Below are 17,593 nucleotides of genomic sequence, written 5' to 3' on the forward strand. Positions count from 1 at the left end.
TTTCCAAATTCTTATTGTACCATATATAATTGGGTTCTTCTTATATATTGTGTTATTCAGTTTTTTGGGGGAAAAGAGGATCGTTCCTATATTACAAGGATGACAATCCTCCTTCTCCATTTTTATCCATTCTGTCTGTTGTGTAGAACTATCCAACCAATAAATCATATTCTTAATATTTATTTAAAGAATACATTCCAGTATTATTGCACATCCAACAATTCCAGTTTCAATCATGACCTTGGGTGCTGTGTAGAGATTGCACATTCTGCCTGTGACCATGAGGGTTTCCTCAGTGTACTCGAGTAACCTGCATGTCACAGATGTGTGGGTTGATAGGTTAATTGGGTACTGTAAATTGTTTCTATTGTGTTGGTGAGTCGTATAATTAGGGGACAGTGATGGGAACCGATGTGGATGCCATCGATTGCGGCTAAAGCTGTTTTGATATTCTTTGCCTAAGACAAAGTCACTTGAAAAACAATAGTGGGATTAACCAAATTTAATATCTGCACACAAATTGATTGATTTTACAACAGTCTCATTCAAAATAGTCAAGGTAAACTGCACCAGAAAACATCAGATTGCATTTGTACAAGATTACTAATAAAGATATTATTGAATGATCCTCTCCCAATATTCAGTCACATGGGTTTCATTGTTTTTTTGGTATGGAGTGTTATCTGGTATCCTCCACCCTGTTCCCTACTCCTTCCCTTTCTTCAATCTCAAATTTGTCACCAAATCTCTTGAGATTGCCTTGTGTCATTTACCCAAACCTCAGTTTATCAAGTCCCTTACGACAAACATCAAGCCTGTTGTGCGAGTGCCTTAGTCCCTTCCTATTTTCCTATGCTAAATATTTGACTTTAGCATAAGGACTGGGCAGCATGGTGGTGCAGTGGTAGAGTTGCTATCTTACAGAGCCAAAGACCTGGATTCGATCCTGATTATGGATGCTGTCTACGTAGTTTGTACGTTCTCCCCATTTTCTCCGGAATCTCTGGTTTCCTTCCACATTCCAAAGATGTACAGGCTTGTAGGCTAATTGGCTTGGTAAAATTGTAAATTTTCCCTGGTGGGTGTACGATAGTTCAAATTCAAGTTCACATTTATTGTCACATGCACCAATTGGTACAGTGAAACTTGAGTTACCATACAGCCATACAAATAAAAAGTACACAGTAGAGTTTAACATAAACATCCATCAACATTTCTCACTGATGGAAGGCAACAGTCATCTTCCTTTTTGTTCATCTGTGGTCGGGGACTTTGAACCCTCCTCAGTCGCCGCTACGGACGGCCCGATGTACAGGCCCTCTTGCCTTGATGATCGAAACTCCGGCGTCGGAACGGTTCGGAACACACTGCGGCTTTCCGAAGTTTCTGAGTTTTCGAATTGGCCGCGGCTTCTGACTACAGGCCCCGCTGGACGGAGCTCCAACACTGGCGATCCTTGGCAAGGAATCGCCCCGCTCCGCGATGTTAAAGTCAGCAGGGATTAGTGTGGGATGTTAAAGCCAGCAGGGATTGATGTCGAGGTGGACTCGGTGGGCCAAAGGGCCTGTATCCTCATTGTTTTGTTAAACAAAACTTCAAGTGTGTATTCCTTATCTGCTCTTTGAATGTTTCTTTATTTAGTGTTTCAGAAGTTTTTGTTGAACGTAATAATTTTTTCAATTTGCAAGGCATTTATTTGATTGTTCCTGTTTCAGCCTCATGTTTGGCAATCGGCCTCGGTCCTGGAGGGAGCTACCAATGAGGTATGCGGACTTTGGTGTGCTTCACCGTAATGAGCTGTCAGGAGCGTTGACTGGTTTGACTCGGGTGCGCAGGTTTCAGCAGGATGATGCCCACATTTTCTGCACCATGGAACAGGTATATAATATGGTTACAGCAGCCAAGATGGAATCAACTGAAAGTAACTGGTTTTGTGGCAGCAAGCTTGGATTTTAAGGACCATTTAAGTTCTGGGAGAGAGGAAGAAATGACTTGCATAGGTAGATTAGAGTAGTAGAACTAAAGAACAATTCATTTTTAATCAAGGGCATGGTTGTGCAATGAATGTTTGCTCAATTGTGAAATTCAGAGAACTGTAAATTGATACTTTTCAGTTTACAGTTGCAAAGAAAATTTAGTGTTTTGATGAGGAAAACAGTATTGACAGGTGAATGGTTTAGTTACTGAATGCCAAACTCATTTTACTATCACTTCAATCCAGTCAAAATTCAAGGGAATCTCTTAATTGGAAAGTAAACTCGGAACTGGAAAAGATAAACATACATAGATGTGAGGCTTTCTATCTTGTAGTGTTCTGCTTGTTGCAAAAATGTTGTTGATGTGCTGGTTCTAATCGTAGAACAGCAAGTACTTTTCTGTCAGAAGTTGTCCCTGCTTCAATATTTTGGAATTGTTAAGTTTTTCTGTGAAAGTGTACTTCTGCATTTTTGCAGATGTCATCTTCGTTGAAAACATCAATGGGCACGGTGCCTTACAATGCTCTGTACGACTGATCGTAACATCTACTGAAGTGTGGATGGCCGTTTGCTCGCTAGGAGCTCATCCGCACTTTGACGGATCTTGTTTTTGGTCCTGCTGGGGGTCCACAGCCCCCATCTCACCTGGCAAACCAGGTGGGGGAGACGGTTTAGTTACCGACTCTCCGACCATGGAGCAGGTAGCATGGGATTACATGGTACCCATGGCGGGGGGAACTCCCCCCCCCCCCCCCCCCCCCCACCCCCCCCCCCCCCCTCCCCCCCCCACCCCCCCCCCCCCCCCGACCTGACCAGATAGGCTATTTTAAATGAAATGGGAATAAGACCAATGTTAGCAGTACTCTTATTGTATCACATTTCTGGCAATTAAATAGCTTCTCTCATTTGTCCTTGTCATAGTTTCCGTGCCAGCCTGTTGATGGTATTTTTTTTTATCATTTCAAATGTAATGCTTGATATTTTTGTTTTAACAGATTGAGTCAGAAATGAAAGGTTGCCTGGATTTTCTTCGTGCTGTCTATGATATTTTTGGATTTACTTTTAAACTTGAGCTTTCTACTCGTCCAGAGAAATTTCTTGGTGATGTTGAAGTGTGGAACACTGCTGAGAAGGTTTGTCATCTTGAGTGAAGCTGAAATGCACAGTGCTCTGTTTTCCAGTGCATTTTTAGTCTGACCAATAATTGGATGATTTTTTTCTAACAGCAACTAGAAAACAGTCTCAATGAGTTTGGTGAGAAATGGACTTTGAACCCCGGTGATGGAGCTTTTTATGGGCCAAAGGTAATTTGAAATGGAATATCGCATCCAAAATATTCAGTGTGACAACCAAAGGATTTCTAACATATTTGAAAATGCTCTTGCAGATTGACATAAAAATCAAAGATGCTATTGGTAGATATCATCAATGTGCTACAATTCAATTGGATTTTCAGTTGCCAATCAGATTTAACTTGACCTATGTCAGGTAAGCCTCCTAAAATGCACTTCAATTAAGGTCTTATTCATTTGTGAACAGTCCATTTCAAAGTTTGTGTTGCATCATTTTGTACTCTCCCTTCACCTAATTTAAAAACTGCTTTGTCCTGCCCAAGCCCCTTTCCCAGCTCCACCCCCCCCCCCCCCCCCCCCACCACCACAATCAGTCTATGGAAGGGTCCTGTGCTGAAACGTAATTTATACACAACCTCAGAGAAGCAGCCTGACTTGCTGAGGTATTCTGACAATTTGTCAAGTTTTTTGTAAACCTGCTTTCCCTTTGTCTCTATTTTACTGCTCCACTGCAAAATGTCCTAAATGAATGCATACTTTGAAGAAGTCCTTCTCTCTCCGGGAGTTCTGTGAGGCCCTTCTCTGTCATTCTACCTGTTCTGCTTTTTGACCATGTTCTGACCCAGATTCTTCATTTCATCTCCTGCCTTTGTCCACCCAATTGCCAATCAAACCCCCCTCGACTGTATCCACCTATCACTTGCCAGGATTTGTCTTGCCCCCATCCCTTTTCCAGCTTTCTCCCCCACTACTGCAATCAGTCCGTTAAGGAACCCAACCTGAAACGTCACCTGTCCATGTCCTTCTGAGATGCTGCCTGCCCTCTGAGTTACTCCAGCGCTTTGTGTTTTTTGCTTAAATATCTCTAGTGTAAGTGGATAAAATAGTGATGTGCTAGGCTAAATAATTTTGTAAAACTTGTGTAATGGGAAGGGTGATTTATATAAATGCTCTAATTTCAATGTTACAAAGTTAGTAGTAAGGGATGGTGAAACAAGTGTCTGATTTTTCAGATTTGGTTGATCGCAAAATGACGTGACAACCGCTGCAAAAAAGCATTTGCTCCCTCTGAATAAAATTGTTATTATTAAAAAAAAGTATTTATTTCAAATGATAAAAACAATGTTCTAGCAGTATTATTTGCAACAGTGCACTCACAAAAATTGATGTAAACATCTGAACCTCTCTCAGTTTCTCAGCTGCAGGAGAAGCTCCAATAATAATTGTTGATATCTTGTGTAGGTTTATTATGCATCTATGGGCTTAATTTCATGTCTTGATTTATAGTCTATAGAGCCCAATTAATTTTATTTTAGAAATAAATAAGTTCTGACCTAGTGTCACTTTACTTCACAGTCATGATGGTGGTGACCAGAATAGGCCAGTTATCATTCATCGCGCCATCCTGGGTTCTGTTGAACGAATGATTGCAATTTTGACTGAAAACTATGCAGGCAAATGGTAATATTTAATTCTATTTTAATTGTATTCAGATTTTATTAAGAACAATCAATTTCCTGCTGCACTGTTCATTTATTTTTAAATGGGTGCACAAATATGTTTCTATTGTACAGACACTCCCTGACATGCATGAAAGGCGAGTTACATAAACTCGCACTTATGTAAACCATTCACAGTAGGTGGTCCCGTTTCCTGAATGATCTGGGTTACTCCGGGCATCCCATCTGCTTTGTAGATATGAATGCTTTGACCGGACTCCCTGCTCTTCAAGTTTCGGTCACGGTTGGTTCGACACTGGGGAGGCGCGCGAGGACGAGGGAGACAGAGGAGAGCAACTCCTGTCCAAGTCACTAACATATTCCACAACGAGCATCAGTGAGCCCTTCATCTCCAGCTGCAACACCGTCCGGTTGATGCGGCTGTGTTTGCAGCTCCTGACTGACAATTCTTCTTTATTCGCCGCTGCTTCCTGCTACCGTTGTTTTGTCCACTCCGCCGCCTCCCCATCTACTGTTGGCTCACCACCTTCTTCCCCCAGTCACCGACGTATACCAAAGTGGAAGATTGACTCTGGGGGAAGAGGAGGAGGATGCGGTGGTGTAGAGGGGGGCAGCTGTGTGTACAAAGCGACAGGAGGAGGCATTGGAAGGGTGAGTGGCATAGTGGACAAAACAACGGTTGGCAAGAAGTGGCAGCTGGTAAGAAGGAAGGGAGCCCACACTGGCCGGGTGCACCTTGTCGGTGGAGCAGCCTGAAGAAAAAGCCGTTGACCAGGGCTACAACGGTTGCGTCAACCAGACAGTGCGGCAGCTGTTGAAGAAGGGCTTGATAGTGTAGACCAGTGGCAGCGGCACCTAGTTTTAAGATAAAACTATACAAAGTGCTGGACTAACTCAACAGACTGAATCGGTCAGAAGAAGGGACCTGACCCAAATGTCACCTATCCATGTTCTCCAAAGATGTTGCCTGACCCGCTAAGTTACTCCCAACACTTTGTGTAATTTTGTTATTAACCAGCAGCTGCAGTTCTTTGTTTATACCAAGTTTTATGGTGATTCTGACTTGCATAAAAACTGAGTTATGTAAGTGTTTACGAAGTGTAACTCTTACATAAGTCGGGGAGTGTCTGTGTTTGAATACCTTAACATTTAAAATTAAAATTTGATGTACATGCATAAGTAAACGTACAGTTTTTTTTTAAGTTGTCCTTTTTCTGTCTCTGAAATCAATATACGTACCATATTTATTAAAAAAAGTAAGCCATTTTTAATGTTTTTCAATCTATTCTCTACGGTGGTTAACAGAGTTACTATTAGACAAATATCTAACCTTTGCCTCCCCTAAGAAGAACCACCTGTTGTTGTAAACTGATCTGGCAACTGGGATTTATAAATCTGTGTGACATCTGGCATGCAGTCCACTAGGAGACATTATGCTCACTGCGACTGTCATTTATTTCCAGTTCAACAATTCATTAATGCTCCTCAGAATTGTGGTTCTTGACTGAAATATTAGATTCGTGCTGCAGAAAGGAGTGTCTGTTGATTTCCTATGCTGTCACTGAGGAAGATGGCAGTTTTATGGCAGTGGTGAATCTCTGGAATTCTCTGCCACAGAAGGTAGTTGAGGCCAGTTCATTAGCTAGGGTCATTTAAGAGGGAGATAGATGTGGCCCTTGTGGCTAGTGGAATCAGGGGGTATGGAGAGAAGGCAGGTACGGGATACTGAGTTGGATGATCAGCCATGATCATATTGAATGGCGGTGCAGGCTCGAAGGGCCGAATGGCCTACTCCTGCACCTATTTTCTGTGTTTCTATGTTTATCAGGTATTCTTGTCCTTGAGTTGGATGTGGTAAACACTTGTTCAGTTTTGCTTTCTTGATGGGAACAGGAGAGGTAATTGAGTACTTTTGTTCAACTCTGTCCTGTAATAGGCCAGATAGGTCACAAGCAATAATGCATGCAAGCATGTTGATATTTCTGGCAAACAAAATAACCAAAACCTGAGAATCTTTTGTTGCCTTTATTATGCCTTTGCAATGAAGAACAATATAGATTAAAGAGAAAGCACACGCACAATTTAAAGAGCGTGATGAAAGAAATGATATGATTCAATGCTACTGGTTTGATCTAATTCTTAAAAGAGATTACACAGAAAATAGATCAATAATTAGTTGTAACTTAATCAGAGAGTACACATTTGGAGCTTGGAGCTTTAAAATAGATGGAATTGCAAAATCTCTTATTAATATCAGAAATCTAATCTGTTACATAATTGCTTCTAATAATAAGTGTAGCAGATGTGACTTTGTGGATAGCAGCACTTGCATCAGAATTCTGGGGTTTTGAGTGAACACCAAAATCCAGGTTGAGACTTGATTTGAAGGAGTGCATAATCGCTGGTACTATGTTTTTGACAAGGCAAATTAAGTATTGGCTACTCCCTCAAAAGGACACAAGGTCCTATGTCACATTTATAAAAAGAAAATCAAAACATTCCTGGTAGGCTAATCAATATTTTACCCATAACCTACTTCTCACTAAAATGGTGACCCTGTCATTTTCACAATGTTAAATGTGGGAGTTTACTACCTGAATGTAAGGTAGGAAACTCCCATTGGGTGCTGCTGAATGTCCTAAGTCCCAACATAATGATGCTTTGAAGTATTCTCCTTGCTATGACATGCTTTAGGAATTACTGATGGGCCTGTCCCACTTAGGTGACTATTTAGGCGACTGCAGGAGACTATGCAGTCGCCACATGTTTGCGGGTGTTGCCGGGGAGGCACCTTCATGGTCGTGAGGAGTTCCCATATTCTGGGAACTAGTCGCAGCCTCATTATGGTCGCCGCAAATTTTTCAACATGTTGAAAAATTAGCGGCGACCAGAATGAAGCCGCCATGGAGAGTAGTGAGAATTCTTGTGCTGTAGGTGGGTTGCCAGGAGGTCGAAGGTTCTCGTAGGTTGTAGCCGTTGCTGACCGGTGAATTTCATTGGGTCATTGGGGGGGAAAAACGTAAGCAGTAGTTTTCAGAACCAAGGATAACCGACCGGTAATGTTAAATGTCCGCTGAGCTTCACAGCCGTGTATCTCTGGCTTCTTAAAAGTTCTTAAGCGCACATATCACCAACAGTGTGTACAATGTGATTTAACAGGATAGCACGCAAAAAAAGCTTTTCACTGTATCTTGTTACACATGTCAATAATAAACCAATATCAATTTGTTTTCACTTTTGAGTAATGACATGCATTGCTGCAATTTTTTACCTTACAGGCCCCTTTGGATATCTCCGCGTCAAGTTATGGTTGTACCCGTGGGACCTGCATATGAGGAATATGCACAAAAGGTGAAATTGGGAAACTATTATCAATCAATCAATCAATCCGTTTTATTCATCACATTGCACATAAAGTGCAAGTGAAATGAATTTGTCATTATCTTACTTTTCTCCATGTAGATGTGTGAAAAATATTCTCAGTTTGTTATATTAAATCTAATTCAAAAGTTACATTTTCAAGCAAAGTATAGCAGCAGATTCGTTCCTTTGTGGCAATAAAGCAAAAGTATTCTGAATCAATTTCTCATTTGTAATTCCTATTTTACTTTTTAACTGGATTGCAGGATATTTATGTTTTGATTAGGTGTGAAAATTAATATGAATTAGTTGGTGTGGAAGTCCATCATAATTGTACAGGGACTCTTGGTGTAATCTTGATAAATCCTTTCACTCTGAATTTTCTCGCAGGATTTAACATCTGTAATTCTTAAAACGTACAAAATTACATTTCTCTATTTGTACTCTAGTATGATAGCTAATAACTTATCCTGCTTTTATACTACTTGAATGGATTGATATTGGCCCAGATTATGTTGTGAATCAATCAGCCTTTCCCAAGATCACTAAAACCGATTGCAACAAATTTGAGGTTTCCATGATGTGGAAATCAATGACCACTTCCCTAAGAACGTTGGAAATATTGGCGGTAGTAGGCCATTTGACCCATCATTACAGCCCTGCTGTTTAATATGATAATTTTGATCTGCCATGGGTTTAATTTCCTTTTCTGAACAATTTCTTCCATACCCTGATCTTTGAAACATTTATTTGCTTTTTAAATTACCCCAGTGATCTGCCCTTTCAGAAACAAGAGACATTTATTGTCACATGCGCCAATTGGTACAGTAAAATTGAATATATGAATATATTATGAATTCCAGAGGCATTTCCAATGTCATGATTTTTGTCCTTTTTCAGAATTATTTTCCCCTAATGATTCTTTTATAAATGTCTAGGTTCAGCGGCAGTTTCATGAAGCTGGATTAATGAGTGACGTTGATCTTGACCAAGGCTGCACATTGAACAAGAAGATCCGAAATGCACAACTTGCCCAGTATAATTTTATTCTTGGTAAGGACTGGATAGAAGAGGGGAGGAGAAAGTCTGGCAGGTGGAGAGAAGGAGTACAAAAAATCTTGTTTACTTTGAGCAAATTTACTATTTGTGTAAATAAGCAAATTGCACAATTTGGAGTTCAAAGTCATCTTTAATCTGTACACATAGTATAGTGGTACAGCAGGTTGTTAGTTGTTAGTTCATCGTTACCGCTTCCAAGACTGACCAGTGTAGGAAGTGGGTGTTAGTATAAAGCATACAGTAAGGTGGGGTTAGTGATGCTATTTCTACTATGTTTGGTTCACATGCAATAACCAATCTACAATTTGGTTGTTAGTTTTTGGAGTTTTTGTATTTAAGGCCATTAATAGTCAAGATATTACCTTTGTTGCCCAAACAGTACAGAATAAAATGATACTACAGGATGTACTGTGCCAAACTTAAAAAACATTGGAAATTATTACTGTTTTCATTGATTCAAGTCTGAACATTACATAGTGCTGTTACCTGTGGAGATGTATGTATGGAAGATGGTGAAATCAGGGAGGGATATTATGATATCGGCTATCTCTACTTGGATCCCATGAGAGCTAACCTTCCAGAGCAGCCTACCATGCGGAACCTTGTTGAATGCCTTGCTGAAATCTATATATACAATGTCTACCCTCTTGACCTTTTTTGAAACGCCTTCAAAAAACTAAAATCAGATTTGTGCGACACGACCTCCCATGTACAAAACCATGCTGACTATCCCTAATCAGCCCTTGCCCAGCCATGTGCCTGGATAAACTATATCCCTCAGAATACTCTCTAATAACTTTCCAACTACAGATGTTAAGCTCACCGATCTATAGTTCCCATAATTTTCCCTGCAGCCCTTCTTGAATAGAGGCACAGCATTTGCCACCCTCCAGTCTTGCCTGTCCTGTGCAGCAACTCTCCTGTATTTAAGGACAACTCGTAAATTTCTACCAGGGCTCCTGCAATTTCCTCTCTAGTTTCCCACAATGTCCTCACATATATCTGATCAGGCCCTGGAGATTTGTCTACCTTCATACACGATATCACCTTCAGTACTTCTTCGACCTTGCCCATCTCCTGTGGCTCCACACAGAGGTGACTGCTTTGATTCCTGAGAGGTCCCACTCTCTCTCTAGTTGCCCTTCCCCCCTTTTGTAGTTATATAATCTTTTGGGATTGTCCTTAATGCTACCTGCCAGAGCTATCTCTTGGCCCCTTTTTGTCCTTCTGATTTCCTTTTTCAGTTTACTCCTTAGTTCCCAAAACTCCTCCAGGGATGCACTTGATCCCAGCTGCCTATATCTGTCCCATGCATCCTTGTTTTTGACCAATGCCTCAATTTTTCTTGTCAGCCAAGCTTCCTTAAGTTTGCCTGGTTTGCCCTTCACTCTAACAGGGACGTACATATCCTGAGTGTTTGTCAACACGTTAAAAAAAAATCCTACTTGGCTGATGTCCCTTTCCCCTCAAATTACCTGCCCCAGTCTACTTGGGCGAAACCTTCTCTCATACTCTCAAAGTTGGCCTTGCCCCAGTTGAGCATTTTAACACGTGGGCCCTCTCTATCCCTATCTATAGATATCTTAAACCTAATCGAACGGTGGTCACGTCCCAAAAGGCTCCACCACAAACACTTCATTAACTTGCCCGTCCCAATTTCCCAATATCAGATCCAGTGTTGCCCTCTCACGTGTGGGGGCCTCTATATACTGCTTGATTGTGGAGGTCTTGATCTTTTGTGCCCTCTGGTGATGACCTAAATATCTGATGCTGATACTTTGTTTGTTCAGAACCTCTAATTTCCTGCAATATTCCTATTACTCAATTGGAATATTGCAGGAAATTAAAGGTCGTGAACGTTTCATAGAGTGGTAGGGAAATAATTGGAATAGAATCTTGGTGATAGGATTTACTAGCATTTTGAAAAATAAGAATTTATCAGGCATAGTCAGCATGGTTTTTGCAGGGGAGATTGTATCTTATAAATTTGATTGACTATTATTGAGAAGGTGATGAAGATGATTGATGAAGGGAGGGCAGTGGATGTTGTCCACATGTACAAGGCATAAAGCATTCAACAAAGTCCCTCATGGTACACTGACCCAGGGGAATAAGACATTTGGAGTACTGACAGCTGAGGGGTGAACTGATAGCATTAAATAAAATTGAGAGGCATAGATAGTGTAGATGGACTTTATTTTCCAGGTTGGAAATGTCGCATACTAGAAATAATGGTTTTAAGGGGCACAGTTTAACAGAGCCACAAGAGACTGCAGATGGTGAAATCTTGAGCGAAAAGGGAAAGCTGGGGGAACTCAGTGGAGGGAAGTAGATGACGTTTTGGTGCGGGACTTTCTTCAGATTTCAAAGCTAAAGAAGTTTTCGAAGGATTTTCTTTTAGACAGAATGATAGTTGCCTAAAGCGCTGCCAAGAGCGAAGGTGGAAGTATGCTGGCAACATTTAAGAACCATTTTAGACCAACACATGACTGGCAGGGAATGGAGGGATGTAGACCCTGTGCAGGTAGATAAGCTTAGTTTAGCATCATGGTTGGCACGGATATTGTGGGCTAGAGGGCATGTTCCTGTGCTATACTGCTTTGGGCTCCTATGACATGTCAGGCGCAGTGTTCATTTTAACAGGCAAATAATTTGGCTAACTGCACTAATATTTCCACAAATTTCATTTAAGTTGTTCAGTTGGCCAGTTTTCTTTCAACCAATCATGATCATATGTGGCAGAAGGAACTGCAGATGCTGATTTAAACCGAAGATAGACACAAAGCTGGCGTAAGCTTCAGAAGGGTCTCGACCTGAAATGTCACCCATTCCTTCTTTCCTTGCCGCTTGTCCCGCTGAGTTACTCCAGCTTTTTGTGTCTATAATCACATGTGGCGTCAGGTTGTTGGCTGTCTAGCTCAAAGAAACATTTGTGCAACAGTGATAAGTTATTGCATTTTTATTAAAACAGGAAAGCGTTTGTGTTTATCATTGCTATTAATTGGAAGGCTGTAATGAGAGCATTAAGTTACTTTTAAAAACTAATTTTCAACCTTTCAATATTTACAAAATATTCTTCTATGTCATGTTTTAACTGATGAAGGTCACATATTGGTGTTATTGATAATTCTAAGGATGATCACATTTTCATATTTTTTTAGAAAGGCAGCATCAATGAAGAACATGGATAGGTGATGTTTTGGATCCGCACTTTTCACTCGGTCTCATGAGGTATCCTGGCCTTTAGGTTCAGTCCCAACCTTAAACCATCAGCTATCCATATCCTCCAGAGATGCCTGCCCCACTGAACAATTCCAACACTTTTTGTGTGTTATGTTATAAACCAGCATCTGTAGTTCCTTGTGTCCACATTTTCACGTAATTGCTTTTGTCGTGTTTTTATTATACAATGCATTAACAATTGATCTGTTGTATTTTCAGTTGTTGGTGAAAAAGAAATGAGCAGCGAAACGGTCAATGTGCGGACACGAGACAACAAGGTGCATGGGGAGCGCACGGTATCCGCGACCATCGAGAGGCTTTTGCAGCACAAACTGTCCAGAACTAAACAAGCTGAAGAGGAGTTCTGAAATTTTTTTGTTTTATCCGGCAATACAGTATGGATCAAAGGTTTTTAAATTGGGGGAAGAAAGAACTAATACAGTTAACATTCGAATTACTGGGCAATCAATAGAAATCAGTGGCCATGAATGTGGGTTGAGGGGACACAAATTTCAATTTGTGTACATTGGCACTAACTTGCATAAATGTTTTGAAAATAACACCTTTTAAAAATAGCGCCTGCGATTTTCTTCGCTTTCTCAAATTCACCTTGTGAAATTTATTGTGATTCATGACTTTATGTAAAGAAGTGCTCAATAAAACTGATGCAAATTCATTTTATTTGTCATGATATGTACGAAATCAAAATGATTAGAGCAATGTAAATCAAAATTGTATTTTCCCCCTGAAAAATGAAAGACATTCTGAAACTATTTATCAAATGTCGGGCAGCACAGTGGCAATCTGGTAGAGTTGATGCTTCAGCTCCAGCAACCACAGGTGCACTCCTGAACTCCAGTGTTGTTTATAGACAATAGACATTAGGTGCAGGATTAGGCCATTCGGCCCTTCGAGCCAGCACCGCCATTCAATGTGATCATGGCTGATCATCCCTAATCAGTACCCCATTCCTGCCTTCTCCCCATATCCCCTGACTCCACTATCTTTAAGAGCTCAATCTAGCTCTCTCTTGAAAGTGTCCAGAGAACCGGCCTCCACCGCCCTCTGAGGCAGAGAATTCCAGACTCACAACTCTCTGTGTGAAGAAGTGTTTATGTGAATTTATTGAGACACACAGCATGGAAACAGGTCATTTGGCCTATCTCGTCCATGCTGACCAAGAGACATCATCTAAGATAATCCCATTTGCCTACATTTGGCCTATATCCTTCTAAACGTTTCCTATCCATGTATCTGTCCAAGTAACTTTTAAATGCTGTTGTAGTACTGGCTCTCCTGGCATATACCCACCACCCACTGTGTGAAAGGTTCCATACACGTTCCTATTCACCTTACCCCTCTCACCTTAAACCAAGTTCTCTGGATTTTAATTACTGGGTAAAAGACCCATATTTTCTCAGGGTTCCTCCAGCCACACTGTTTTCTTCCCACAACCCAAAAAATGTGTGCACTGGTAGCTTATTTAGCTGAGTGGAAGAATTTACAAAAATAAGTTCTCCTGACTCTTAACTCACTAGATAAAAAAAAAATATCTCCAGTTAACTTTTCTGTATTGCATATCTTTAAGAATTTTAACGATTTTTTTGTGTTTCTTCTCGGCCTCCTTTTGTATTCTACTTCCTCTGCAGATGAACTGCAGATGCTGGTTTACAAACAAAAGACATTAAGTGCTGGAGTAACTCAGCAGTTTGGACCTTTAGACTGATTGTAGTGGGGTGGGGAGGTAAGAGAGATGGGGGTTTGCAAAATCTAGCAAGTGACAGCTGGATACAGGTGAGGGGGGTGAGTGGATTAGATTGGCAAGTGGTTGGACAAAGACCAGAGATGAAAAGACAAAACGTTTGTAGATTTGTTGTCTAAATTAGGAGAATTCAACATTCATACAGTTGGGTTGTACGCTACCCAATTGGAAAACGAGGTGCTGTTCCGCCAGTTATGTGTGGCCTCACTGTGGCAATGGCGGAGGCCTGGGACAGAAGGGTCATTATGGGAATGAGAAGGGAACTAGAATATTTATCAATCAGGAGATCTAGCAGGCTTGGGTGCATTGAGCACGTGTTTTGCAAAATAGTTGCCTAGTCTTTGCCTGGTCTCGCTGACCTAATGGAAGCCACATTGGGAGCACCGCATGCAGAAGATGGTAATAGAGGAGATGCACGTGTGCCTCTGCATACCTGGAAGCCCTGGTGGGGTTGCTGGATGGATGTGAGGGAGGAGCTATAGGGGACAGGTGTTGCATCTCCTGCAGTTGCAGGGTAAAGTAACTGGGAAGGGGATGGTTTGGGAGGGAATGGATGAGTGAACCAAGGAGTTGCAGAAGGAACGGTCTCTGCGGAAAGTGGAAAGGGGCGAGGATGGGAAAATGTGACTGGTGGTGGTATCGCTTGGAAGGTGGCGTAAATGTCAGACCATGATATGTTGGCTGCAGTGGCTGATGGGGGTGAAAGGTAAGGTCCTAGAGAACTCCTATGTGTGTTCTGTCTGAAGGGAGGAGGAGCGAGAGCAGAACTACAAGACATGGAAGAGTTGTGGGTGAGGGATCCATCAATGACAACAGGTGACGCTGCTTTTACTAAAGACAGGACATCTTTGTCATATAAAAAGTGTAATTACTAGAGTTGGAGAATGATTAGCATTTGAAAGCAAACTACTTGAGTACATTACAACTTTATCATATTAATCCAAACCACCAATAAATAACACCCTTTCAAGGTGTAAGCCTTTGCATTTACAATTGTGCTTGATCAGATGCATGTGATATCCATCTTTCAATGGAAACAGTGACCGTGTTAAAACACCTGCAATCAAAGGCCATGTAAAATTTTGAATGTCATTAATTTGCATATGTTCACTTGGTCAGTCGATAAGAGCCTTGATTTTGTGATTCAGGGCATCCACTAATGAGGCACAATTGAAGAGATCTTTTAAATGTTTTTGCTGACAAATACAGAAAGGACAAACCATTGATGAGAGAAAATATAATGGATATGTGGAATCATTTAGACTTAAGGCTCAATTATAACACCCTTTACAGTAAAGGAGAGGAATAAGGATGGCAAGATAATGTCTTACTAACGTGATTGAGTTTAGATTTGGAACTGGCTTATTCATGGAAGACAGTATTATTGGAAGGGTGGTATTCTGGTTGGGGGTCAATGATCAGTGGTGTTTGGCAGAGATCTGCTGGGACCACCGTTGTTTGTGATAGTTCAGCATAACTTAAAAAGTCAGACATAAGTTTTAAGATACAGAGGAAGGTTGGAGGGAAGGTTAAAGGATAGAAGAGAAGGCCTGTGGATAATGTGGAAACCAGGATTGATTTTATTTCGAAGTCTCGTGATGAGACTACATGAAGAACCCGCCATCCCGCATGCGCAATAATATGTCGTCGCATGGTAGGTATGTTACAAAACCTACCTGAATCGTCATTGGGAATCTGCCCAAAGCCATGTCCGCGATTTTGGCGCTGTTTGGAGGGGGCGGGTTTAAAACGCGATTTTTACTAGGCTGTTCTAATCGCAGATGTTCAGCCTTGTAAATCATTAACGAAAAATCGCTGCAAGACCCGGTCGCAAAAGGTATTATTAGTTTTATAGGCCTCGATAATATAGTTATAATAGTTTTAAAATTACTCTTTCATTCCGCAACCTCTCGCAGCCCCTGGGTTTTATAAAGCAAACAATTAAAGGTATGTACCTTATTTTTACATTAAATGGGGCATGTATATAACCCTGTATATAAAATTATCTATAGCGAGTAGTTCATTTTGGGCTTTTTATATCCCGCAGTATTTTTCTCGGCATTTGAGGGCACAAATCCAGCGCGATGTGAACGTTCTAAACCAGCGCGTTCACATGAACCCACTAGAAAGCCGATTTAAATGGGCATTTATTTACAGCAATTGAACACTAACTTCCTTCCATTTGGCCTATAAATTAATGTAAATTAGATATAAAAATCATGTTATTTTGTGAATTATTTGTGAATAATCTTTGGACACTTAGGCTATTTAAAAATGTTAATCTTTCCTTAAGAAATGGGCTTTTGACTATCCAAGATCACAGCTTTTTTGTAATGTCCATTGAAAATCAATAGGGAACAAGATGCTAATTTCCGAGTATGAAAATGGCCATAACTTTTTTAATACTTGAGATATGAAAGTGAATTTGGTGTCAAATTAAACTTATTGTTATGCTTTATCTGATGGGATAAATTGCAGACTTGATTTTTAAAATCTCAAAATTTTGTAACATTGCTACGCATGGTGCGAGATATGGATGCATTCGGAAATGCTCCGTCAGGTAAGGTGGGTTTTTTTTTTGCAGGGATGGTGCAGCGGGCTCGGAGATGCTGACAAGCGCTACCTGTACAGCAACAGCCTTTAAAGCTCCGGAAGGGAGCAGTTGGCCCGGCCTGGTCTCGGAGTAACTGGCAGGTGCGACCTGTACAGTAATCTCCAAGGATCCGAAATGGAGCAGCCTGTCGAACTGGGCTCGGAGAAGCTGGCAGGCGTGACCTGCACAGCAACCTCCGTTTAAAGCTCTGAAAGGGAGCAGTTTGTCAAGCGTGGTGCCGAAGAGGTGAACAGGCGCGGCCTGCACAAGTAACTGCGCTAAAGCTCCGATAAGGAGCAGCTGGACGACCCGGGCTCGGAGACGCTGGCAGGTAAAGTGCATACAAACCTGCAAAAGCTCCAAAATGGAGCAGCTTAGTGACCCGGGCCCGGAGACACTGGCAGCATAGGCTGTACAGTAACCTCCTGCTAGCTCTGAAAAAGAGCAGGCTGAAAACCCGGGCTCAGAGATGCTGGCAGGGTGCCTGGCACAGCAACCTCTGAAAGCTACGAAAAGGAGCAGCTTGTCGACCCCCGTTCAGGGTAGACCAACTCGGAACTGGCTGTCCAAAAGAACCATGTTGGCCAGGGTAGCACTGCCTCAACATAGAAGATTGAGGTTATCAGAGTGAGGATAACTGAGTGAGACGGGAAGGCGCACTGCACTGGTACAGGCAGTTAAATTCAGATATTTGAGGATATCTCCTGCTCGGAAGCAGGGAGTTTGAGGATTCCCTCAACACATGCAAATTACTTTCAGCACACGGCTAAAAAAGAGCTGCCAGCACTCTGGAACATAATTTGCCATCTTCTCGGGGATAGGTAAACCAGTAAAGGCCGAACTGGCAAGTAGCATTATTACCTGACTTA

The 17,593-nt window shown here is 41.4% G+C and overlaps 1 protein-coding gene across 1 annotated transcript in view; it reads left to right on the forward strand.

Annotated features, from left to right (window-relative positions):
- tars1 (threonyl-tRNA synthetase 1) overlaps positions 1–13,045 on the forward strand; it is a 43,609-nt gene extending 30,564 nt beyond the window's left edge. The window contains exons 12-19 of the mRNA XM_055633691.1: positions 1,716–1,878; positions 2,972–3,109; positions 3,203–3,280; positions 3,364–3,464; positions 4,625–4,729; positions 8,007–8,079; positions 9,027–9,141; positions 12,589–13,045. Coding sequence (XP_055489666.1) covers positions 1,716–1,878; positions 2,972–3,109; positions 3,203–3,280; positions 3,364–3,464; positions 4,625–4,729; positions 8,007–8,079; positions 9,027–9,141; positions 12,589–12,737 — 922 coding nt within the window. The 3' untranslated portion in view covers positions 12,738–13,045. The remainder of the gene's footprint in view (positions 1–1,715; positions 1,879–2,971; positions 3,110–3,202; positions 3,281–3,363; positions 3,465–4,624; positions 4,730–8,006; positions 8,080–9,026; positions 9,142–12,588) is intronic.
- Positions 13,046–17,593: the final 4,548 nt, after the last annotated feature.

This window comes from Leucoraja erinacea, chromosome 1 (assembly GCF_028641065.1).
Source record: "Leucoraja erinacea ecotype New England chromosome 1, Leri_hhj_1, whole genome shotgun sequence".
Classification (NCBI taxonomy): Eukaryota; Metazoa; Chordata; class Chondrichthyes; order Rajiformes; family Rajidae; genus Leucoraja; species Leucoraja erinaceus.